General features: G+C 37.5%; 1 protein-coding gene across 1 annotated transcript; it reads left to right on the top strand.

Moving 5' to 3' along the window:
- The first annotated feature begins 3,218 nt into the window (after nt 1–3,218).
- On the top strand, nt 3,219–26,942 carry LOC121381087 (sulfate transporter-like). Its single transcript, XM_041510188.1, has 2 exons — nt 3,219–3,567; nt 24,077–26,942. The coding sequence occupies exon 2, from the start codon at nt 24,096–24,098 to the stop codon at nt 26,610–26,612; it is 2,517 nt and encodes an 838-aa protein (XP_041366122.1). The 5' UTR covers nt 3,219–3,567; nt 24,077–24,095; the 3' UTR covers nt 26,613–26,942.

Below are 26,942 nucleotides of genomic sequence, written 5' to 3'. Positions count from 1 at the left end.
AAATAGAGAACATTTGAATGAAACAAAAAATGCATATAAGAGGTATATGTTACGTGCAAAACAATGGTATATGCGAATAGAAGGGGACTCGTTAGCACACTTAAAACATTCGTTACCGAAACACTTTTATGCGATGTTTAAAAAACGCAAGAAACAACAATATGGTAATTTAAACGTTGATGATTTCTTTATTCATTTAAAAAACTTGACAAAACTGAACGAAGAAAACAACTGTTTTATTTATAGACCAGTCATGTGTTTACGAAGTACGTGATATTGATTTCACTTTAAACGAAATTATGGACAGAACAAAGAGCCTAAAGATGAGCAAATCAGCTGGATTCGATCAAGTCCTGAACGAATACATTATACAATATTGTGATCTCTTTGTTTCTGCTTTGTTGAACCTGTTCAACACTATTCTACAAACTGGGTATTTCCAAAAGCATGGTCTCAAGGGATTACTGTGCCTATTTATAAAAAAAGGTGATGTGACGACACCAATAACTATAGAGGGATCACTATTTTAAGTCCTGTTTCGAAGCTATTTACATCATTGTTAAACAATAGACTAATCGTTTGGAGTACTCAATACAATGTTGTTAGCGATGCACAGTACGGTACACGAGACGCTATTTTTGCTCTTCAAACTCTCATCACAAAAACATTACAGTCGGGAAAATGCTTGTATTGTGCCTTTGTTGATTATCGAAAGGCCTTCGACAGTGTCACACATGATGAGCTGTGGTTCAAACTGGCACACAGTGGAGTTCGTGGAAAGGTGCTTTAAATCTAGAATCATTTATCAAATGTATCAAGGAATAAAATCATTAATATTTGTAAATAACAATAAATCACCATTATTCACATGCCATAAAGGTGTACGTCAGGGTAAACATTTATCCCCGATTTTATTTTCCCTGTATTTAAATGACCTAGAAATGACCTATTTATTTACTTAACCATGGTTGTGAAGGCGTTTCTTCCATCGCAGATAATAAAAACAACACACTAAACATTGGAATACATCTTCTTTGCTTATTGTACGCTGATGATACTGCTTTACTAGCAACAAGTGCGGTCAATTTACAACACACGTTCAATATATTCTACACTGTCAATATTGTAATATTTGGAAACTTAAAATAAATACTACAAAAACAAAAGTAGTATTAATTTTTAATGGAAATTCTAAAGATTATAAATATACTTTTAAGACTGGAAAAACTACTGTCGGAAATACAAATATTTAGGTGCCACTTTTACTAAACCAAATAACGTTTAAAATACTAAGACTAGACTTAAACAACAGGAGACAAAAGCTATGTATTTCGTTCTGGCAAAAGCAAAAGATGGTCATCTATCAATAGAATGTAAACTCAAAATGTTTGACACAATGGTTCTGCCAATATTATTATATGGCTGTGAAATATGGGGATACCAAAACAACATCTATAACTGTGTTCAAATAAAGTTTATTAGACATGTTCTTCATGTAAAAAAAGCGACCCCATTTTTCATGTTATATGGTGAACTTGATAGAATGCCAGTCAAGTTGACTATCCACAAAATATTAATCTGTTAATGGGCACGAGTTATCTCAGAGAAACAGTCTAAGCTATCTCTATTATTATACAAATCAGTGATGAGAGACCATATTAGCAATGGAACTAACTACAACTGGATTGCTTCTGTTAAAAATATTTTAGATCATCTAGGAATGAGTAATATATGGCTATCACAAACCATTCTATCTGTAATGGCTTTCACAATAAATTAGCATAAGACAAAACGACCAGTATTTACAAACATGGAAAAAATTATATTTCAGAGTCATCGAGAGGTAAAACCTACTAACATTTCAAAAAGCAACTAAATTTTGAAAATGATCTTAATATTATTCCTGAAATATTATTTACCGTTATGATAAAATTTAGGACTTCTAAACATTATTTACCTGTTGAGACTGGACGTTGGAATACAGTTCTATTAGAAGATAGACTTTGTACTATTTGTGATGAAAACGATATAGGAGACGAATTTCATTATTTATTTCTATGTAGGTTTTTTCAATAATACCCGGAAATAATGTTTACGTCCATATTATTATATCCGACCAAATATATATAAATTTAGAGAACTTATGAGCAGTAAAAGAATAAGCACACTAAAAAATTAGCTAAATTCATGAATATAATTTTTCAAGTATTTAAACGCCCATAACAACAATACCCAACAACAACCAAAATTACCATGCGTTAATCAGTTAATGAAACTAAAGGTCAACATACAACTATACTTGATATATTTTAAATCGTATTACATTATTTTACTTCTTTAGTATTAATGTATGAAACTTTTTTTTTTTTTTTTTTTACATCAAATTATACAGGTTTATAAAAATTGAAATGCACTAAATATTTATATCTATATATATATATTATAATATCAAGAATTGTAAAGTACACAGTTTGTAACTAAAATATTCTGAATAATTATATTTTACAATATATCTCTACTCTGTTACATCACGGAATGTATCTATAGTGTTAATACATGTCTCTATAATATGTATTTATATTGTTAATACACATATCTTTATAATGTAATGCCATGCACTGTATTTGTATTCATATATGTACCAAGCAATGTATTCCTATTATTTGTACCCTCCTGTAAACCATCTTGTCAAAATCAGAATATGTATGTTCCTCTTACGCCGATGCATAACGGCCTGAGTGTAATAAAGTTCTGTTCTGTTCTGTTCCGTTAATCAAAACAAACTTTTTAACTTGAGACATTTGTTTTTAAACAGAAAACTTGAGCCCAATTCTTTTGTTCTTGGTACAATAAAATGTTTTCAATCAATCAAGAGAAAACTCTTACAGTTACGCTAAACATAAAGATAAAAACCTTTGAATGAATTCACGTAAGCAACAACAAGTCTGTTTCTAAATATGGGTGTCAGATGATAGATAACAAGTTTCATTCAGATCTATAGTTGACAATATACTGACTCTCACCCTCTAGGTATTTTCGTTATTAATCTGGTATACTAGTCTGGCTTAGTAATTATTTATTATCTCGAAGAGCCGTATGAAAAACAAACACATTTCCTTGTCTTGATTTATGTCCATGTAATCATGGTCAACATGAGTATTTGACGGGGCAACGTAACACGCCTATCCGCAAAAGGTTAGCCTGCACGTCGTCACCAGATCTCGGACAGAAACAACATAAATTGCATGATGGTGACAAAGTGGTATATTAGAATTCATGACAGTGTGTCATTCGTCATCAAACGCGTCAGTGTTACTAACACATCGACGGTCACCGTTTCCGTCGTCGTTGGAGGCGTGGTTTCCGAGGAATAGCAGAAGACCATGTAAGACAAAATATTATGGCAAACACGTGACTTGATAAATTGATGATGGGGCGCACGACGGGTATTTAAGACAACGGACCTATTGCGAGATCACAGGCTGGTTATGCTGTCAAGGAAAGGAATCGACGCTTTTTTGTCACATTACGGACTCTGTTGTTAAAAGTCAATCTACTCCACAACTGGTAAGATTTTAATTAATGGAAATAACCAATACATTAAAAGTTTCGATATTTAGTTCGTTTTTAATATGTACATTTTAGCTTATTTAATCGAATTTAAATGTACATGTATGATCGTTTGCTGTTGTTGTTGATATGGTTTTATTTTGTACGTATGATGTTTTGGAAACCACTTGTCAAGTTCCACATCGCATCAAGAATGCTCTATGGACGATGCGTTTGGCGGCCATTTTTAATTTAGGATAATAAGAGGAAAACAAAACTAATGCAAAATATTAGAGTATCAGAGGATCCAGAAAAATAAGATATAAAAATCATAAGTTGACCATCTTTGCTTTTAAAAATTACCACTGACATATGGTTAAAAAATATCCTACCTTTTGAATAGCGGAAAAAGTATGCAATGCAAAATATTGTAATTTTGAACAAAATCAATATATTATGTTGAGAACTGATCGCAGAATGTTTGTTTTGATGCATTGCTTAAAATGGTAAATGGTAGAAAAAGTAAAGTCAAAAAGTGCTATACCATTGAACAGCTACTCAACATCTAATGTGTGTACTAAAATGATGTAAAGTCAAAAAAGTGCTATACCATTGAACAGCTACTCAATATCTAATGTGTGTACTAAAATGATGTAAAGTCAAAAAGTGCTATACCACTGAAAAGCTACTAATATCTAATATGTGTACTAAAATGATGTAAAGTCAAAAAGTGCTATACCACTGAAAAGCTACTCAACATCTAATGTGTGTACTAAAATGATGTAAAGTCAAAAAGTGCTATACTATCGAAAAGCTACTCAACATCTAATGTGTGTACTAAAATGATGTAAAGTCAAAAAGTGTTATACCACTGAAAAGCTACTCAACATCTAATGTGTGTACTAAAATGATGTAAAGTCAAAAAGTGTTATACCACTGAAAAGCTACTCAACATCTAATGTGTGTACTAAAATGATGTAAAGTCAAAAAGTGCTATACCATTGAAAAGCTACTAACATCTAGTGTGTGTACTAAAATGATGTAAAGTCCAAAAGTGCTATACTATCGAACAGCTACTAACATCTAGTGTGTGTACTAAAATGATGTAAAGTCCAAAAGTGCTATACTATCGAAAAGCTACTAACATCTAGTGTGTGTACTAAAATGATGTAAAGTCCAAAAGTGCTATACTATCGAAAAGCTACTAACATCTAGTGTGTGTACTAAAATGATGTAAAGTCCAAAAGTGCTATACTATCGAACAGCTACTAACATCTAGTGTGTGTACTAAAATGATGTAAAGTCCAAAAGTGCTATACTATCGAACAGCTACTAACATCTAGTGTGTGTACTAAAATGATGTAAAGTCCAAAAGTGCTATACTATCGAACAGCTACTAACATCTAGTGTGTGTACTAAAATGATGTAAAGTCCAAAAGTGCTATACTATCGAACAGCTACTAACATCTAGTGTGTGTACTAAAATGATGTAAAGTCCAAAAGTGCTATACCATTGAAAAGCTACTAACATCTAATGTGTGTACTAAAATGATGTAACGTTAAAAAGTGCTATACCATTATCGAGAAAGACATTGCATACATTTTTGTTAACTTCAAACAGTGGGACTTTTTCCAAAAGCAAACGATATAACTGCTTCAACATACACATACACTTACTGGCGTCTTCTGACGCCTATGTATGGCATTAACTATCTGAATTATAGTAATATATTATTTTAAAATGGGGACCGGATGTAGTTTATTCGACTGAGGGAGCTCGCCTGGACCATACAATCGATTGCCCACGAAGGATGTTTTGTCTTTTCGTTAATCCAATCAATACCCAACGATTACATGAAAAAGTACATACTAAAAAACAAACTCGCTGCGTTTGGTAAAGCATATTATAAAACTTTCCATCATAAATTTTGGTAGCAGTAACCTATATGGTGGATTTCCACTTTCTAAAGCAAGCAAATTAACCATAATTATGCTAGACTCCAAACAAGCGTAATTTAAATAATAAAGTTACCAAACAAATATTACCTATATATGCCAGGTCGATCTGGGATCGATCTCTGTTGGTGGGCCCATTGGGCTATTTCACGCTGCAGCCAATGCACCACGACTGGTATATCAAAGGCCGTGGTATGTGTTATCCGGTCTGTGGGAAGGTGCATATAAAAGATCCCTTGCTACTAATGGATCAATGTAGTGGTTTCCTATCTAAGACTATGTGTGTCAAAATTACCAAATTGAATGACACCCAATAGCTCTAGTGATGTCATGCTCGTTTCCAAGTGAGGGGAGCGGATGAACTCCCCCCCCCCCCCCTCCCCCGTTAGCTCCTACGGACATGATAAATGTTGCAGTAAGTTCTGTTTCTGTGATGTCAGGCCAATTATGTACATTCTGTACTGAACACACACTTTAGCTAACTGGGTTTGCCAATTAAGGTTCGTGCACGCTGTCCTGGTCACTCAGCTCAACTCCAGGATAGACGTCGGTATAGCGGTCTTTCATTTACCCAAATGAGATATTAAACTCACTCTGGATGAGAGCTGGTGCCGGGTTGCGAACCCTTTACCTTCCAGCCATAAGGCCGATAGTTAAAACACCAAACTGCTGAGACAGGTTTATTTGGACTATGCATTGTCAGGCACCATGTGGAAACTTGACATGTATATGACAACTTGGTCGTTGTAGGAAACTAAACAGTTACTTCGACAAACGATGTACATCCAATAGGATGATAATGCAATTTCTGATAATGCTTTTCATGGTTAACAATAGTTAACCATGAAAAGCATTATCAGAAATTGTAAAACGTTTCTTCTTTATACTTAAAATGTTAGTAATAAAAACAAGGTTTTTTTTTTACTTAATGACACCACCAGAGCACATTAATTAATTAATTAATCGTCGGCTACTGAATATCAAACATTTTGCAATTGAGACATGTAGTCTTTGGAGGAGACCCACTACATGTTTACAGGGGATCTTCCCACACACAGGACGCTTGCTCTGTATTGCACCGAATCTACAATTTAGCAGTGAACACATACCAACACATGCTACAGCATGACGCTTTTCATATTTGATACTCACAATAGTGATTGCGAAGAGAATTACAAGACATGATGCTTTCTTTCTGTATTTACAGAATACTAACTGATTCAGACTGAATACATATAAATCATGATGTTTGCTATTTGTATTATATGGAAGATTGACACTGAAGACATGACGCTTGTTTTCTGTATTAACCTCCACAATACAAATTGTGGGGCCTCTAAAATGAATTAATGAACGACACCCCAGCTCGATAAATACATCGGCAACTCGGTGTCAACGACTCTAGAAATGACAAGACCCCGAAAACGAGTGATAAGACACGTCCTTTTCTCTCTGTGGTCTTGTACAGACGTTTTACTGTAGTTTGCTTAAAGTGTTGCTAATTAGCTCAGTTCGTAGAGCGCTGGACTTTCATACTAAGGCTCCGTGATTCGAATTCCCTCTTCCGAAGAGGTTGATTTACATTTGGAGCCAATGTAGGGACTGGGTTGATTTTTAACACAATCTTGAAAACAATTTTAACCCAGTGAGGACCCGCAATAGTACGTAACTTCACTTGAGAGTATACAGTAGTGTTGGTATAAAGTGCTCTTACTAGCAGTAGCTAGTGGGAATTTACCTATTAGCTCGGTTGGCAGAGAGTCCGTGGTTCGAATCCCATCAGTGGAGGTTGATTTATCTGATACATAAATACATTATGCTGTACAGAATATTGACATGAAACTTGCTTCCTGTAATGTACACAAAACAGAGAGAATAGACTCTCTCTCTCTCTCTCTCTCTCTCTCTCTCTCTCTCTCTCTCTCTCTCTCTCTCTCTCTGTCTCTCTCTCTCTCTCTCTCTCTCTTTGCTGCACTAAAATACTTGGAAACAACTTCAGAAAATTACTTATGTCAAGACAAGCACATTTTTAAGGCGTAAATGATATGCACAAACTGACCTCTTACGAAAGCACTTAACTTGTGCTTTTCTAAGAAATCTGTACGTTTACATTATGGAATGTTACCGTATTTTCGTAAACAAACCACTCCTTGTCACCTATGTATCCGCGTGTTACAAGAGACATTAATTCAACATAAAACACTTCAAACTAAATAATAAAGCCTTCAGCAACTACGTAACACTTCAGGGGGAAACATATGGGGGTTGGTATGTTTGTGAATAGATGCTTAACGTTTACAACGCAATTTGTCTCATTTTATTATAAAGTAAAATGTATCATGTCATGGTCATTTGGATGCTTAGCAAATGATTCTTTATCTAGTATTGACTAAAAAAAAAAAAAAAAAGTATAAACAGAAAATTCAATAACATAATTCAAACGACATCACAGTGAAGGCCAAAGAGGGTGATGTTTGACGTTACACAATTAAACACTCTTCAGTTACAAGTACATTGTTCTGTACAATGATTTAAAGGTTTTTTTTTTAATTAAAAGGTTTTTAAAAAGTGAAAATCTTTCTCTACTAGTGTAACAGGCGATTTCACCAAAGTTCAGAATTTTCTATATTTATTTTGAATATCGCCTGTTTTCCCAGGTTCTTTTGTTTTAAGTACTGAATTAACCACTAGCAACTGGCTTTCACGGAAGAAGAACAAAGATGAACAGTTAACACTTATTTTATTACACAAGATCACAAACAGGGCCCGCTTTCAGTTAAAACATTACCAATACAAGAGAGGAAAGAGAAAAGAGATTTGAGAAAAGATTTGGAAGTAAAAAGATGTAAGCAGCAATTTACATTGCTTGGCTGCGAAGAGAATAAAACAGTATAGAACACAGATAGCAACTAAGGTTCTCGGCCTGTGCGGTAAGAATTAACTGAGAAAATAAAAACAGCAGAAGGAAAGAGTGAGAATGAGACAAGAAGTTGTAGCGTAGCGTAAACTTTATTGTCAATTTCAATTCGTTTATTGATTTAAGCTACAGGCTTATCAGCACACAGTATTTATAAACACACAGGAGAATTAAATTATTATATACAATGAATCACATGCTTTTGATCCAACATATTAAGTAACAATACATTAAAATATGTAAACCAAAATATATTAAATACGTACATGCATTCACAGTTATAACATATGCGTTTGAAAAGTAATAACGTTTATAATATTAGACAACAGATGAGTGCCGTAACTTGCATGCCAAACAAATATATTTACCAATATTAATTAAATCTTTAATGTTTGGGTTTGCATCAGCTGTATATATTTAAAGACAGAAAGATTTCGTCTGTGGTTTAACTTGATATATCGTTCTCTTATGTTTTGGAATAATGGGCAAACTAGCATAAAGTGGTATTCATCTTCAACATCGTTATTACAATGGTGACATTTTCTATTATTGCGTTCATGACTATGGTATCTTCCTCTTTCAATTTCCAAGTCGAGGGATGATAATCTTAATTTGGTTATGTATTTTTTTATAGTGGGCGGGTATGTGCTTGCACAAATAAAATTGTAGAGCAATATCTATTACAATATGTTTATATAATGTACATTTTGCTGATATGTGAATTTCATTTAGCAGATTCTGCTTAGCTTGGCCAAAAATGCGCTGCTTCATTAGAGTATAATTTTCATTAATGACATTCTGGTTTATCCAAAGATGACCAAATTCTAGTTCATTTAAACTTTCTTTTACAAAACCTCACAAAACAAAAGATTTGAATGTGTTATTCAATATTACCAAATTTGTGCACGCTGTTTTCAAAATATAGTTTTCAGTAGTCAGTAGTTGTACCCAGTACTTAAGTATTCTATATATTCTTTGATATTTCAGGGGGTATCTTCCAAATTCACAATAAACAGATGCATTATGGGTAGATTTGTTAACGCCGAGCAATTGCTTACATAAATCGATATGAACTTGTTCTATATTGGCACCTCTGTGAATACTCCACACCTCAGAGGAATAGTGTGCCTCTATCCAATTAAGGTTCAGGCACGTCTCTCTCACACCCTATCTCTGTAAGGTTCAGGCACGTCTCTCTCACACCCGATCTCTGGCATGGCCAGTGGTCAAGTGTGGGACAGAAAAATTACTTATTAATGGTCGATTTCGAATTATTTATAAAAAGGGGTAGGGGAAAATTTTAATGCGTCGTTCAAATAACCTATAGTATTTATTCGTATCACGCTTTGGTGTCGGTCCCTTTGATTTTACCCGTGGTGTATCCCATAGTTAGACCACGGGCGTGTCTGACCTACATTTTAGCGACTGCTGAATGGATGAAGAAAGTTACGCCTACAGGTCACACATAGTTCGGTAGGAAGTAAGTTAGAAAATTGTTTTAAAAAGTAACATTTTTACTAACATTAGTAATAAAGTTACAATATAAATCTGTAAATATAAAATAATTATTTTGTTTAATATATATAGAGGATAATAAACAAGTTCCCAGTTATTATCAAATTTATATCCCGAGTGAAATAATTTTCACTTGTCACGAGCTTTAGCGAGTGACAAATGAAAATTATTTCACGAGGGACATAAATTTGATAATAAGTGGTACCTAGTTTTTTATTCTATTTATTACCCTAGGTATTTGGGGGTTTTAAAAGCCTTTATTTTCAATGTAGCCTACAACGGCTACACGTCCATGTATATAGAAACGACGTTAACTACTTTACTGTTCTGGGTATTGCTTTAACTTTGTATTTTATTCACGATTCACGGATAATTTTCAAAGCCGAAAGTTCTATATATTCTGTAAAGAATATCTATAATAAATTGCATTAAACAACCATTTTATTACAAATTTAACACTAAAACCAGAAAGACATAAACACAAACTCTTTAAACTACGTGACGTCATTATGTGTGCTTTGCCAAATCGTGATGACGTCATATTTAGTACCGACAAGGTGATTGGTTTGTTGGCGTCAAATCGTCCAATAGTAGTGTACGTTAAACCAATGCATTTTATTTTCCCCGTTTAGAGTGCCTGCTGGGGCAATAAATAAATAAATAAAGCTTTAAAGTCGCACGCCCTAGTTTCAGCCCGCGAAAATTAATTCTAATTTTGGTTAATCTACAAAACTGTAACACATTTAATACCATGGGAATCCCCGTGACCCAATTACTTGAAATAATTTTGAAAGTTAGTATTCTGATGTCACCGGTAGATGTCGCTCGAAGCACAGAAATGCTTATGTCACGACAAATTTCCAAGAGTACACACAGACTTGGGGTGCGTTCCTTTCACCTCTCCTGGGCATGTTCCAACTGTTATGTCCTGGACAGCGAAAGGAATGAGTTTGGAACAGGAAGTTGCTTTACCAACATAGGTGCTTCTGTTGAGTAAGTGGCTGCTGCAGCAATCATAATACTTGAATCGGATAAGACGACAATGACAGTCCGTCACTGACCATGTTGACTATACTACAGTGTTTGAAATAATACATTTTATATATAAACCGAAATTATCCTACATTTGCTATTCGGCACCGGGTACTAGTGGCTAAACTATTGTTATTAGCAATTAGATGCACCGTTTATTATTGTTGTTATTAGTAGCAGTAGTAGTAGAGTCTGTAGGAACCAGAGGTGGGGAGGCACTTCCCCTCCCAAGGACGAAAATGTAAGTGTTTTTTTTTTGTCCTACTCTATTTAAAAAAGGTAACAATATAGCTTGTGCTCCCCAGCCCTACCCCCAAGGTTGTATCCCCTCTCCAGATATCGTAAGACTTAGCAAAATTATTGGTTTTAAAGGTTTGTAACGTTTTGTACTGAGATACTTACTTGTCTGAACTTCATTGTTAATGAAAATGTTCACGAACTGTGAAGAAAAATCTCACAAATGAACGACAAGCAAACGACAACAAATCGGATGTTGATTGCGCGAACCGTGCACAAGAAAACAAACCGAACCAAAACGATAACTGTCACGTGGTATACCAACGTCTGTGACGTTGAAACGGGAAGATCCCCTCTAAAAATAGATTAGACCTTGTCTGCTCAACGGTTTTTTCTCAGATGCGCGTGCGTTTTTAAGAAATACGAAAAATGCATTTTGTGGTATTACAAACACCAGGATTACCAGGATTATCAAAAAACCACTTCAGGTGAATGGAAATGTATATTCTAAATAATAAAATATAAGTAAAGTGCAATTTTATTTGTGAGAAAATGGGTTTAATAGCGAAAACAACGGCGTAATGGTTAACAACTAGGGCGTGTCCCTTTAAATGTATTTGAACACCTAAAATTCAAAATGTCCGGGCCCACAAATACATGTATTTTGATCCACAGACATTCGCCCCAGCACCGCCCCCATTTTCATATACACTCCACAGACATTCGCCCCACCACCGCCCCCATGTTCATATACACTCCACAGACATTCGCCCCACCACCGCCCCCATGTTCAAATACACTCCAGACATTCGCCCTACCACCGCCCCCATTTTCACATACACTCCACAGACATTCGCCCCACCACCGCCCCCATTTTCACATACTCCACAGACATTCGCCCCACCACCGCCCCCATTTTCACATACACTCCACAGACATTCGCCCCACCACCGCCCCCATTTTCACATACACTCCACAGACATTCGCCCCACCACCGCCCCCATTTTCATATACACTCCGCGGGCCCGTGTAAATCTTGAAAAGTACCCTCCCCACGACCCCAATTACTCGTTTTATATATATATATATATATATATATATATATATATATATATATATATATATATATATATATATATATATATATATATATATTAGTCTGTTATAATTATATACATTACTCAAATACAGTGTGGGTGCCTTCCCCACGTATGGGTACCTCTCAATATAAAATCATGGCCAAGCTCGTGCCAAAATCCACCAACATATATATACTCTGTCAAAAAAGAAACGCACCTATAGGCGATAGGGAAAGAAGAAAAGTGTTTGATTTTACAATATATCGGGGTGGGTTTTTTTTACAATGTTGCTGAATGAACATGTTTGTTAATGTTCCTGGAATAGGACAGCATGTCCAAATGCACCCTATAACAAATTTAACGCACGTTGTGGCACGTTGTGCGACAATTGCAGGAAATCGGCGTGAAATGGTCAGATTTTGGCGAATAGACGTGAAACTCGGGGAAAAGATTGGGGTAGTGATGGGTATTTAAAGCTGCAATGCTCGCAATGATGCCTCATTTCCATTTCGACGTAGACGAGTTACAAGATGCCGAATCGAAACATTGTAATAGGCCGCCTCCATTCAGCAGTCGCACGCCACATGAACGTCCATCAGAGCACCATTTCACGTCTCAGGGATAGGTACCAGCAGTTTCAATCAGCTGAAGACTGGCCCAGAAGTGGAAGACCTCGCATAACAACTGCAACACAAGATCGCTACATCCAGGTTCTGCACTTGCATCAACGAACTGCCACAGCAACGAACACTGCTGGACGCATACCTGGTTTGAGAAGGGTATCTGCACAAACCATTCGGAACCGACTTCGATAAGCTGGTTTACGGGCTAGGAGACCGTATGTTGGCCCCGTCCTGCGACGTCAACATCGACATTTACGTGTTCGCTGGTGCACGAATGTACAGGGGTGGAACTTGGGAAACTGGCGGCGAGTATGGGTATGGTTCAGCGACGAGTCACGTTTCCTTCTACAGCGACGTGATGGACAACGTGTTTACAGACGCCGCAATGAACATTTTGCCAACACCTGCGTGGCTCAAGTTGACAGATTCGGTGGAGGGAGTGTCATGATGTGGGGAGCCATCTCATACACCGGCAGAAGTGAACTTGCGTTCGTACAAGGCACCCTGACAGCTGCACGCTACCGGGATGAAATTCTTCGCCGTCACATGCTTCCCATTTTGGATCGACAGAGAGAACTCTTTCAGCAGGACAATGCCAGGCCGCGTACGGCATATGTAACAATGGATTTCCTACAGTCTACAGAATGAGAACGTTAATGTGCTGTCATGGCCATCAAGATCGCCAGATCTCAACCCCATTGAACATTTATGGGACGAACTGGACAGACGTGTACGCCAGCGTGACCCGAAGCCTCAGACGCTTCCGCAACTGTCGCATGCACTGCAGGAAGAATGGGCTAGGATTCCACGTTCCCGGATTCAGAGACTCATTCAGTCAATGCCAAGGAGATGTCGCACAGTGATTGCTGCTGCTGGTGGCCACACAAGGTACTGATTTCAGCGCCCTCGTGCAACGCTGTTTGGTGACGAAAACGCCTCCACTGCCGTCAGTCTATAGCAAGAACATTGTTACATACTCATGTCAAATTCGACTGTGATACGATCATAAATAACGAAATGCGTTTCTTTTTTGACAGAGTATATTATCTACATGGTAATTATCAAGCTGAGTAATATATTAAATTCTCCACTAAAAAACCCCACAATAAATGCATTGTATTCACCTGCTAAACATTTGCTACGTCCGATTCGGACTACGAAGCAAGGTGAAATGTAGCCGATAAAATTAAATTGTAAAACTTCTTTGCGACCTTGATGACGTCATGAAGGCGCGGTAATGGGGACGTGGTAGAAGCTAGTTACCTCATCCATCACTCGTTATAGCGGCCGTTGAGTGACGGGTGTAATAGATCTCGGGCTACGCCCACGATCATTACACCCGTCACTCAACAGCCGCAAAAACCGTGGTCTAACTAGACAAATCTTTCAGATGATGTAACTATAACATAGAAAATAGTTTTAGTTAATTTATTGTCACGGTTATTTTTGACTGGACAATTCCAAAAAAGTAAATAAAACAATAAAAATTAAATAATTTATATGTCCTTAAAAAAAAATTAAAAATGGGCAATTCCAAGTGCCCCAAAAGATTAATAGAAAAAATGTAGTCCAACCTAAACTCGGCCCTCCACAGGAAGTTGTTATGGAATGGAACGGAAAATGGTTTAACGTGCACATTTAGAGCAAGCTATTGTAGCGCACTATGTCCTGGACACGAGTACAGGCCTCAACCTGTACCTCCGTCTAGGACAGGAAAGGGTTGGGGTGAGGTGGGTGAAGGAGGGACCACCTACATTGGCAGGTGCAAAGGAGCACCAGCAGTCCAACCGTAGTTAGCAACAGGTGGGGAAGGGAGTTGTTAACTTCAAAATACATATTTATGTCTCTCTATTCCAGATTCAATGTGGTTGCCTGCCTCAAGTATAAATTAACTCAAAATCACTCATATTAATTAAACAACTAAACCGATAGTAAAAGAATTCAGCGGTTTCATTTATAAACTAATTTTCAGATTATACAAAAATGTAGACGTTATTTTAAAATATCTATTCTTAAAATAATCGATTCCTGTTTCACTAGTTTGTGAAAAATATATACCCTAGAGAATCAATGTACCAAGTTTCCAATTAAAACGCAAGCACAAAACAGACTATGGATGAACGCAAGGAAAATGGGTAACAGAAAATCTCCTTGACGGCAGAGCTAACACGTTTCGGGTGTTTAATCCAGTAATGTTGTACTCATGAAAGCGACGTGGGTGAACACTGTTCCAATGTGCACGTCCGTATGGGCTACTTTAGCTTGATTGAAGCGATCGGCCTTTTCCATTGTGTTGTAGTTAATATTGTATGTCTGTGATCAGTAGATCTCTACCTGAATGCTTGGATGGGCTGTTCTACATGTTGCATTTGACTGATTGTGAACGTGAGAGAGTACTTCACGTCTGAGGACATCTTTATTTTAAAACTTAATTTGTTTTACTTGTCACCGAATGTAAGCATTCTAATAAGGTTTTTATACTCGGCATGCACGCCTACAATGACTGATACGAAATACATACATACATGCATTGACGCATGCATTCATACATCCATACATCCATCCATCCATCCATCCATACATACAGATCGACAGACATATATAGATAGATGGATTTATAGAAAGATATGTAACAGTATTTGTATATAATAGAAGCGGTCTTGTTGCATGTTCCTTTATTGTTGTTATAAGCGACCTTCGTGTAGCTTGGGGAAACCGCCATATTGAATAACAGGGCCGTAGCTAGGAGTTTTTATTTTAAAAAAAAAAAGTTGTTTTTTTTTGTTGTTGTTTGTTGTTTTTTTGGGAGGTTTTTTTTTGGTGTGTGTGTGTGTGTGTTTTGTTGTTTTTGTTTGTTTGTTTGTTTGTTTTTTGGTTGTTGTTTTTTTTTTTGGGGGGGGGGGGGGGGGGGGGGGCAGAAGAAACGAACGAGCATACCTAAAACTCCTCAAACGGTTAAGCAGAGGATTTTCTTTAGCTTTCTATTATTTTTACCGGATGATTTTTTTTACGGCCCTGAATAAATGCTAGGTGTCATAAAATCAAGGTATCGTTCTTTGTTTATACTAGAATGATAGAAGCATCCTGAAACATGACGTGAGAAGGGTTGTACATTTACCTTGGGTAATATACAAAATAAGCTACACCACAAATTAAGCGGAAAAGCGAACATTTACAACAGAAAGTTTACAAATGCATAGAGAAGAAAATGATGGCACATTCAATATTATCGTTTCCACCGAAACTTGACATGGACGTAGCACGTAACTGGACAAAATTTAAACCTACTTGAAAACATTATTATATAGCTTCCGATCTGACTGAACAAGACGGAAAGTTGACAAACGCAACGTTGCTAACGTTGGTCCAGAGGCTATGGATGTTTATGATTGTCTGAAATGGGAGCACGAAGAACACAAAATTGATGTAAACAAAGTGCTGGAGCAATTTTAAAAGTTCTGTATTGGAAAAACGAACGGAAACAGTGTGACAGTAAACCTATTGAAATCTATGCGGAAAAGTTACAAAAAAGAGGCAAAAACGTGCAACTATGGAGCACTGGAAGATATTTGTTTCGTGACAGGATTCTATGTGACAATACCGTACGCACAAGACTTTTGCAGGACGACAAGCTAACTTTTAAGTAAAACACTTGACATCTGTCGTGAGTTTGAATCCATAATCAGCAAAAGTGACTAGTGGAAACTAATTTGGTGACCGTTTGAATTACACCTACGGTGTGTTACTTAAAATAGTATCACAGTGGACGATTTATAATTTATCATGTGACACAATTCACAAAGAGGTCTTACTTTGGGTACGTGCCTAGGGAAATGCTATTGACGGGAAATAAATACCCATTAACATTAAGACGTAACCATTTTAACAAGTCTTATAAAAAGAAAACCAGAAAGAGACAGAAATACACAGAGACCCAGAGACAGAGACCGGGAAGGCTGGACCCAAGGGGAGACCCTTGAGGTCTCAGTAACAATGTCAACTCTTTCGGGAGACCTGTGTGTCATTCACTCAAGAGCTCTGACTTGTATATTATCTGCACCAGCATGTTGGTAATTTATTAATCATGTTTCATGTTTGGAAAGTAAAATACAAGAAACTACAAGACCAACTTGAGTCTTATCTTAATTCATTTAAGAAAACCTACGCTGTGTTAATTGGTGGAGATGCAGGGCAAGATTCAGCCCTCTCACACTGAAGCGAATCCAGCTAAGAAGCATTCGGTCAAGCACAGAGTATACAATGAAAATCTACTTATTCTACAGCCAGACGAGTACACCAAGATAGATGGCAGAGTTGAGATTGTTGATGGCCACGACATATTTCAATTCTATATTACATGATGTATGAGTACAACAGCAAGATCTACATCGACTTTCAGCTAAGCGAGTACAATAAACATCTACCTGACTACAGCGAAGCGACCACAACACAATCGACATGATTCTACATCCAAGTACAGCCGAGTGTAACTGGACCAAGTATAATCAAGTATAATTGATACGAGCACAATCTTGCGAAAAATAACTTTTTCTAATCAAGATTTGACAGAAATAGAACTTACAGAACGGTTGGACCAACAGAAATGCATCAATATTCGTGTGAACGAAAACCCAAAATCCGGACGACTAGTTATCACGGAATTCTACACAACGGAAATTCCCAAGCGACACGGTCTGTCAAAACGGTAAGTGGTTATTTGGCAAAAGAATTTCCGAATGTCATGCAAATCTATGTCCATTACAAATGTTCTGTGTTTAAAATGTTCTTTTCTAAATGCTAACTCAAATGTACATGTACCTATTTCAATACCTATCAAAAACAAATAAATTAAATTTAAATGTAAGCTTGACATTCATGTAGCCAAAAACCATGGACGCGTTTATACAGACGACAACACCATCACAGACTGTGACTGGATTCGAACTGAAGACGCCCATCTACAATTGCCTCAGACAACGTGAACGCTAACCAATTGACTCAACGAAATTACGGTACAAGCGGAAAACCTGTCTGATAGATGAAACTGTGTTTTTGTGCTACAACATTTCTGACTCGGGACGAGTCTTTCTTTAGACGAGGGAGAACTATCACAGTGGACGATTTACAACTATATTCAAATGTACTTTATACATTTTTAGCGTTCATATACGATTCAATTAATTGCTAGGGTGTCACCTGTCAATTATGCAATAACTTAGACTTTAGTTACTTAGAGACTAGCAATCAGACCAATTAACGTCAAACTAAATCACAGCAATCAAGACGCTGCGGATTTTTAATTGATGCTCCCAGCTAAGACCCGGTCTGCCAACAATTAAGTATTACTTCTTGTCGGCAGTTAACTATTATAATTTATCATGTGACACAATTCACAAAGAGGTCTTACTTTGGGTACGTGCCTAGGGAAATGCTATTGACGGGAAATAAATACCCATTAACATTAAGACGTAACCATTTTAGCAGAGTCTTATAAAAGAAAAACACAGAAAAAGACAGAGAATACAGATACCCAAAGATATAGAAACCGGGAAGGTTGGACCCAAAGGGAAGACCCTTGAGGTCTCAGTAACAATGTCAACTCTATCGGGAGACTTGTGTGTCATTTACCCAAGAGATCTGACTTGTATATTATCTGTATCACCATGTTGGTAATTTGTTAATCATGTTTCATGTTTGGAAAGTACAATACCAACTTGTTACTGCATTAACAATTCACTAAGAAAAAACTCACGCTGTGTTAAAGCCGCACACCCTAGTTCCATCCAGCGAAAATAAATTATAATTTGGTTAATCTACAAACCTGTAACACACTTAGATCACGTTTTTATCAAATGGAGTGAAAAAGCAGGTTTTATATCGATAAATACCATGGGAATCCCCATGTCCCAATTACTTGAAATAATTATTAAAGTTAGTATTCTGATGTCACCGGTAGATGTCGCTCGAAGCACAACAATGCCTACGTCACGACAAATTTCACAGAGTGCGCACAGACTTGGGGTGCGTTCTTTTTACCTCTCCTGGACATGTTCCAACTGTTCTGTCCTGGTTGTATCCCCTCTCCAGATATCGTAAGACTTAGCAAACTTATTGGTTTTAAGGGTTTGTAACGTTTTGTATTGAGACACTTACTTGTCTGAACTTTATTGTTACTGAAAATGTTCACGAACTGTGAAGAAAAATCTCACAAATGAACAACAAGCAAACGACAACAAATCGGATGTTAATTGCGCGAACCGTGCACGAAAAAACAAACCGAACCAAAAATGATAACGATCACGTGGTATACCAACGTCTGTGACGTTTACACAGGAAGATTCGCTCTAAAAATAGATTGGACCTCGCTTGCTTAACGGTTTTTTCTCGAGTGCACGCCTGTTGTTAAGAAATACAAAAAAATGCATTTCGTGGTTTTACAAACATCAGGATTACCAGGATTACCCAAAAGCACTTCAGGTGAATGGAAATGTATATTCTAAATAATAAACGGTAAGTAAAGTGGAATTTTATTTCTGAAAAAAAATGGGTTTAATAGCGAAAAACAACGCCGTAATGGTTAACAACTAGTCGTAACTAGGGCGTGTCCCTTTAATAGTAAAACATTGAGTACCAGTTGTAAACAATATGGCTAAAGTGTTTCTTGGAAATCGTTTTTGTGTGTTCAGCTTATATATGAATAAAATTAAACTGGTAAGAGGATTAATGTTTTGATGGTTGGCCTATATATCGATGATAATTAGACTTTGATATGAGATGGTGAACAAAAATGGCGATATTTTTGCTTGGTATTGAGAATGTTTTTGAGAGGGTTTTAAAAATGTTTTAATGTTGTGTTTTTATTAATTTATTATTATTTGGGGTTTTTTACTCGCCATCGGGGATGATGGAATACACTTTTTACTATCCCTACTGTAAAAGCCACGGGCGTCGGGCTACCATATTCTAGAAGCCCTATGAGCAAAAGTAAAAGTTATGACTGGTACTGATAATGCTGACAGAAATGACCTCTTCGCTCTCAATTTTAAGAAACCAAGAAAACGCAAAAAACCACCAAAAAACCCCCCACCATACTGTGGCAGGAATTGTGAAAAAAGAAAGTGTCCAGCCTTCGGTAAAAAGTGTGACAGCTGTCGGAAGTCGAATGAAAAGTCAAAATAGGAGCAGAAGCAAAAACAAGTCCAAAAACGTCGCTACTATCCATCAGTTGGGCATTGAATCTGACAATGACTTTGACATTGGAACACCTAAATAGGTCCGTAGCTATGATTTTTTGTTGGGGGGGGGGGGGGGGGGGGCTACTGACTAGTTAATAGTCTAAAACTCCTTTTCTTTAAGTTTCTATAATGCTTTCCGAATTTTTTTTTTTTTTTTTTTTGGGGGGGGGGGGGGGCATTAGCCCCCCTTGCCCTATGCTAGCTACGGCCATGCTAGCTATGGCCCTGCTAAAGGATATTCAGTGAATACAATCCAAAGTGAAATATTTGCAAGTATATGCTACTTGTCAAATAACAACAACAGGTCAAATTCCAACTTAATTAAGGGGAGAAACGTAGCCCAGTGGGAAAGCGCTCGATTGATGCGCGGTCGGTTTGCCGTGAGAACAGACATTAGACCACTAAATGAACATACATATATTGAAATTTTAAAGTACAAAGTCACATTTTAAGTAGGAAAAGGTAATAATAACTGAGAACAAGTGACAGCGTTGCGTCATAGCTGTGACGCACGTATCGCCGATGACGTAAGTTAGTTGTTGACATGACTGTTTTGGTAACTGTCATATCAACAAGACTATTCTTACACTTGATTAAAGGCCTATAGTAAAGCACTGACTATGACGTCAAAACGTATATAGGGGAAGAAATGTTTTGTTTTTCTTTCTGCCCATATGAGTAATAAAAACCAATATTTCAACGTACAGAAGCACAACGTAATGTCACTATACTACATTGTATATTTAAAATGTTACGGAGATATTTTTACATTAAATAAAACGTCATTAAGTCTATGTGGTGTTTTAGTTTGTAAAAGACAATTTTTGACATGGAATGACAATTCGTGTTAAAGTGTGTTTGTAGGGATATCAATTGATGTTGCTCCGGTGTCCATTAATTCATAAAGACAGTTTACCCACTGTTTGTCCTATATATTGCAAACCACATTTTTGTTTGCAAGAACAGAATGTTATACGGTAGCAAGTTTTAATGGATTAACGCGTCCAGTTTGACTGTTTTTAAAGTGTGTTGTTTCCTCAAGGAATTTGTCACTTTTACATTTACCTTTGCCACACTTTAATATTTATTCTAAAAAGACAGAAAGAAAGAAAGAAAGAAAGAAATGTTTTATTTAACGACGCATTCAACACATTTTATTTACGGTTATATGGCGTCAGACATATGGTTAAGGACCACACAGATTTTGAGAGGAAACCCGCTGTCGCCACTACATGGGCTACTCTTTCCGATTAGTAGCAAGGGATCTTTTATTTGCGCTTCCCACAGGCAGGATAGCATAAACCATGACCTTTGTTGAACCATTTATGGATCACTGGTCGGTGCAAGTGGTTTACACCTACCCATTGAGCCTTGCGGAGCACTCACTCAGGGTTTGGAATCGGTATCTGGATTAAAAATCCCATGCCTCGACAGGGATCCGAACCCAGTACCTATCAGCCTGTAGACCGATGACCTAACCACGACACCACCGAGGCCGGTAACACTTCTAAAATAACATTTTAATTCGGTTTTTAGTAGGTGGTTGCCTCTTTTACTTCTTAGATCAGCTGTCGCAAGCACAGTATGCTAGACACCGAACAGCTAAATTTTAAAATGTACTGGGGCGTAATAAATAAAATATTCCATATCTAACTTTGTTTTTCATTCTCGAATTACTGACACCTTGAGCTACAAGACCAAGTGTATTGGAAAAGTGACGTGAGTGAAAATATGTTTTGTTTGTTTGACTTATTGTTTGACAGAAATGTCATTGTTGAGGGCTAACAAATTGTAAAGTCTAAGGTCGATGCCTGCTTTTGTGTTACTAAACCATCATGCATCAGTATAGCAGTCATTTAGGTACGTTTTGCAATGGCTGTAGATCACTTTGTTGAGATGTCAAGCTAACGAAAATAGCCCGTTTTAGTCTATTTTTGGCGTCGTTAACTGGCCTGACAAGAACTGAATCTGAATGAGAGAGACGTGCTGAATACCTTACATTAATCTGATGGCTATGCTACACGGAAAAGGTTACATGACCGTTACAGCAATCATTTATCATGTCCTGTTTCACTCCTTAATAAATAGCTTTATTCCACTATTGTATTTTAATATCATCTTCTTTTACTTAAAATGTTCACTTCCGCATTTGTATATATCAAAACTAGTTTAATTAAGTAGATATCATCATAAATACTACATATTTATATTTTTCACCGATTTAAAGCATAATCAATATGGCTTCTTAAGAGAGGGACATCATATGTATGACTACAAGAGTCAGGAAATGACATGTTCGAGAGTAAATGAATGAATGAATGTTTAACGACACCCCAGCACGAAAAATACATCGGCTATTGGGTGTGTTCGAGAGAGATTTTCCCTTGCTTCTTTAATTATTCTAGCTACATTTCTCTAACGTGTTAACCATTGTTATATATGTAATATATACTCATGATGTATGAAAGCCATATTTTCACTCATTACTTCACACTTCACTCGTTGACATAAAAATCGTATTCGAAAACAAGCACGAAGTAGCCTCCTTCCCTCCTCCTTCCTCCCTTTCCCCCTCTCTGTATATATGTATGTATATGTGTCTATCTGTCTGTCTGTCTGTCTATCTGTCTTTCTATCTATCTATTTATTTACATACATACATATGTAAATGTGTGTGTGTGTGTGTGTGTGTATATATATGGATTGATGGATGGATGGATATATAGATGAGAGAGAGAGAGAGAGAGAGAGAGAGAGAGAGAGAGACACACACACACACACACACACACACACACATACGTACGTACGTACGTACATACATACAGACATACAGATATACAGATATAGATAGATAGATATTCATACATCAATACATACTAGCCAGTGCCAGGTCTGCCCACTGTTTCATGCACGTAAGCGGGTTCGACCGCGTAGATTGTAGGCTCCATGCATATGGTTGAGTTAAAGAAACTTCCTTTTTATGGAAGCTTCGATATCGTGGTTAGTCTTGCAATTTGCGGGCGAATCGGTGCCACAGGTTCGAGTCCCAGCAACGGCATGGGACAATTTTTGAGGCCAGAAAGGATTTAATTATCCCCTGTGCCAGTGCGTTAATATCTATGTATGTAATAGTCAACCTCGACATACATACAATATATAGATATTCATACATCAATACATACAGACATACAGATATAGATAGATAGATAGACACACATGCATACATACATACATACATACAAACATACATACATATACATATATAGATATTCATGCACCAACACTTACATATTCTACATACATACATACATATACATATACATATATAGATATTCATACATCAATACATAGATATATATATATATATTATATTTTATTACATACCTATTCAGTCTTACTACAGTGATAAAGGCATTTTGACACCGTGTAATAAATTTATTTTGTATCGCACATACGGTATGTGCAATATGGACCGGAACTTTTAAATGGGGAATTCCCTTTTTAGTTTTACTGCAGTTAGCGCCTTTTAGTTACTGACATCATAATATATGATTTACAAATTACGTCACGTCGTATTTGAAACATTACACAAGGTCTTCGCAGAGTAAGATTCTTAACGTTAAGAAAATCCATGAAAGGAGTATTAATCATAGATTTAAGAAAGAGTTGTTATGACGTTAAATTTAAAATGGTGTTTGTAAAACATAAAAGAAGGTATGTAATAAATACAGAACTTCACATACGTTGTATTCGCTTCCTATTTATTGCACTCTTTTATTTTGCACAAGAACATACCATATATTCTTGCGCAAAATAAACTCATGCAATAAATAGGAAGCGAAAACAACGTATGCGAAGTTTTGTATATTATATTATATTATATTATATTATATTATATTATATTATATTCATGTGTGTATATATGCATTTCAGATTCTAAAGTGTTGTCGCCATGAAGCGCTCCGTCTCCATAGTAGATAGCATGCCCATGGCCCCGGCTCCTTACGGAAAAAAAGGGCGTCGGTTCTCCTGCCCGCCAGCCTGTACAACAGACAACGCAATCCTCATCAAGAGACCGCCCTACACGCAAATAGCTTTTGATGAAGTACACTTCAAAAGTGAAACGTCAGGCCGAACTCTGTGTGAGAAGATAAGGGGGAAACTCTATTGTTCGAAGAAACGTTTGTGGAAGACCGCTTGTACATATATACCGATCATAAAAGTTTTGCGCTACTACAACTTGAAGACGAATTTGCTGATAGACATCCTTGCTGGACTAACTGTCGGAATACTTCACATCCCACAAGCCTTGGCGTTTGGTCAGCTCACTTCTGTGAAGATCGAAAACGGTTTGTTCACGTCACTGTGGCCTGTGCTGCTATATGTGTTTTTTGGAACCTCTGCACACGTATCGATGGGAACAAGCGCCGTTATATGTATTCTCACTGCTAGTGTCGTGGATCGGCAGGGCGCGGATTATGTCGCGAACAACCCCCATTTGCTTAATTATACAATCAACGGAACTCACGTACCGCTGGACGACGTCCCGGAATACCTCGACTTCAAGGAAGGGATTGCCATGACTGTCACCTTGACAACCGGGCTGATGATGGTCCTCATGGGTATCCTCAAACTGGGATTCATCACTGCATACCTTTCCGAATCGTTCTTTGCCGCTTTCACATCTGGCGCAGCTATTCATATTGCGACAAGTCAGGTTCCTGCTATGTTAGGCATTTCCGTTCAAAGACATTCTGGTGTGTTCAAGATTGTAAAGAACTATATGGAGATATTCGGAGTGATATCTGAAGTGAACGTCGCTGCTATTGTCTGCGCTTTGATTACCTGCATTGTGATCTTCTTGGTAAAGGAGTGCATTAATGAACGGTTCAAACACAAGCTTTTTGTACCCCTGCCCATTGAACTCTTCGTTGTTATAGCAGGTACTGTAATAGCATACTTTGCCGATCTTGGAGGAAACTTTGGCATATCAGTGGTTGGTGAGATTCCGAATACCATTCCACCACCGACAATCCCTCCACTGAACACAGTTCCAAGTTTGATTGTTGACAGTTTCATCATTGCCATTCTCATATTTGCCAACACAATAGCGATGGCAAAAATCTGTGCCAAAAAGCACAACTATGAAGTGGATGACAGCCAGGAATTTATAGCATATGGTATGTGCAACTTCGTTAGTTCCTTCTTTCGATGTTTCCCTTCGAGTGTGGCACCACCTAGATCCATGGTTTCTAGTGCGATGAACACAAAATCAACTTTAAATGGAATATTCACAACCATGCTCATGCTTCTCCTTATAATGGTTATCAGTGTTCTTTTCACTCAACTTCCAAAATCAATTCTAGCAGCCATCATTTTTATATCACTGAAAGGACTTTTCATCCAGATTGGTGACGGAAAGAAATTTTGGCACATCAACAAATTTGATTTCGTTATCTGGTTATTTACCATTCTTAGTGTTGTTTTCTTGGACATCGATTTCGGACTTGGAATTGGCGTGTGTGTTTCGCTTATTACGGTCGTATTCCAGACACAGTTTGCACGAGGATACAGAATCGGCAGAACAATGAAGGACAGCGCACTGGTAGAACACAAACGATATCAAGATTCTGTGGAAATTTCAGGAATAAAAATTTTCCGTTTCCAGTCTTCACTGTATTTCGCAAATGCAGAGATTTTCAGAAATCGTCTCTACAGAAGCACAGTGAACCCACGGAAACTTCTGAAGCTTCTGAAAAAGAACGAAGTCCGATTAGCCCGGCTGGCCAAGCAGAAGGAAAAACTGGGAGATAACCGCGAATCTTACACTAAAACAAATGGCGTTGAAAACGACGGTCTGAAACTGAGTGAGTCTGAGAACAACCTCGTCCGGATGAACAGCAACGATTCAGCTGCCAGTCTGTCGACACCTAGAGGCTCCATAAGCAGCATAGAGTGTCCCGCGTTCTCCCTGTCGGACACGAAAACCACTGACGGTTACACTCTGAAGCAAAACGCTTTCGGCTCCTCCAACCAGAGCATAGTGTCTCGACATATGAGCATCGACTCGAGCACGACCTTGAGGTCAGATGACGAGGAGGATCCGGAAGATGGGGAGGAGATTGTCACAGACGAAAAGCTGAAGAAGCTGCGCAGGACACATCACGTGATCATCGACTGCTCTGTCATTAACTACCTGGACGCGTCCGGCGCCAACGTGCTGAGTCATATCTTCACCGAGTATGGCCACGTGAACATCAAGGTCTTCTTAGCTGGATGCTCCTACGACATGAGACGTGCGATGAAGCACGCTGGCTGCTTTGACAAAATACCACAAGATAATATTTTCCTCGACGTGTATGACGCATTATCCGTGGCTAAGATTCAACACATCCTGCCTCTTTTGCCCGACCTAGACGATTTCTCAGACGAAGAGGCAGCAGAAGATTCCTATGTCACGAAAATGTAAACCTCATAACATAGACATGTTTATATTTTAGGCTTGGGTTTGTTTACTTCTTTACCTGTTTTCTTCATTAGATTTTTTCTAATGTATATACTATATACATGTATATGCTTTTTTTCTGTAAATATGTTCTCTATTCCAGACCTAATACACTCAAGCTCACACACCACCACCACCACCACCACCTATCAATCTGTCAGTGTAAACTGGAATATATTACACACACACACACACACACACACACACACACACACACACACACACACAGTTTAATCCCGTTGGCTCGAACCCCGTTGGTGCTCGAGAAAGTGTTCGACCCATCGGGTAGTTCAA

This window comes from Gigantopelta aegis, chromosome 9 (genome assembly GCF_016097555.1).
Source record: "Gigantopelta aegis isolate Gae_Host chromosome 9, Gae_host_genome, whole genome shotgun sequence".
Taxonomy (NCBI): Eukaryota; Metazoa; Mollusca; class Gastropoda; order Neomphalida; family Peltospiridae; genus Gigantopelta; species Gigantopelta aegis.
This window is presented reverse-complemented; position numbering and strand designations above follow the sequence as displayed.

Coding starts and splice junctions, on each gene's coding strand:
- LOC121381087 (XM_041510188.1), top strand. CDS start 24,096: ATGAAGCGCTCCGTCTCCATAGTAGATAGCATGCCCATGGCCCCGGCT.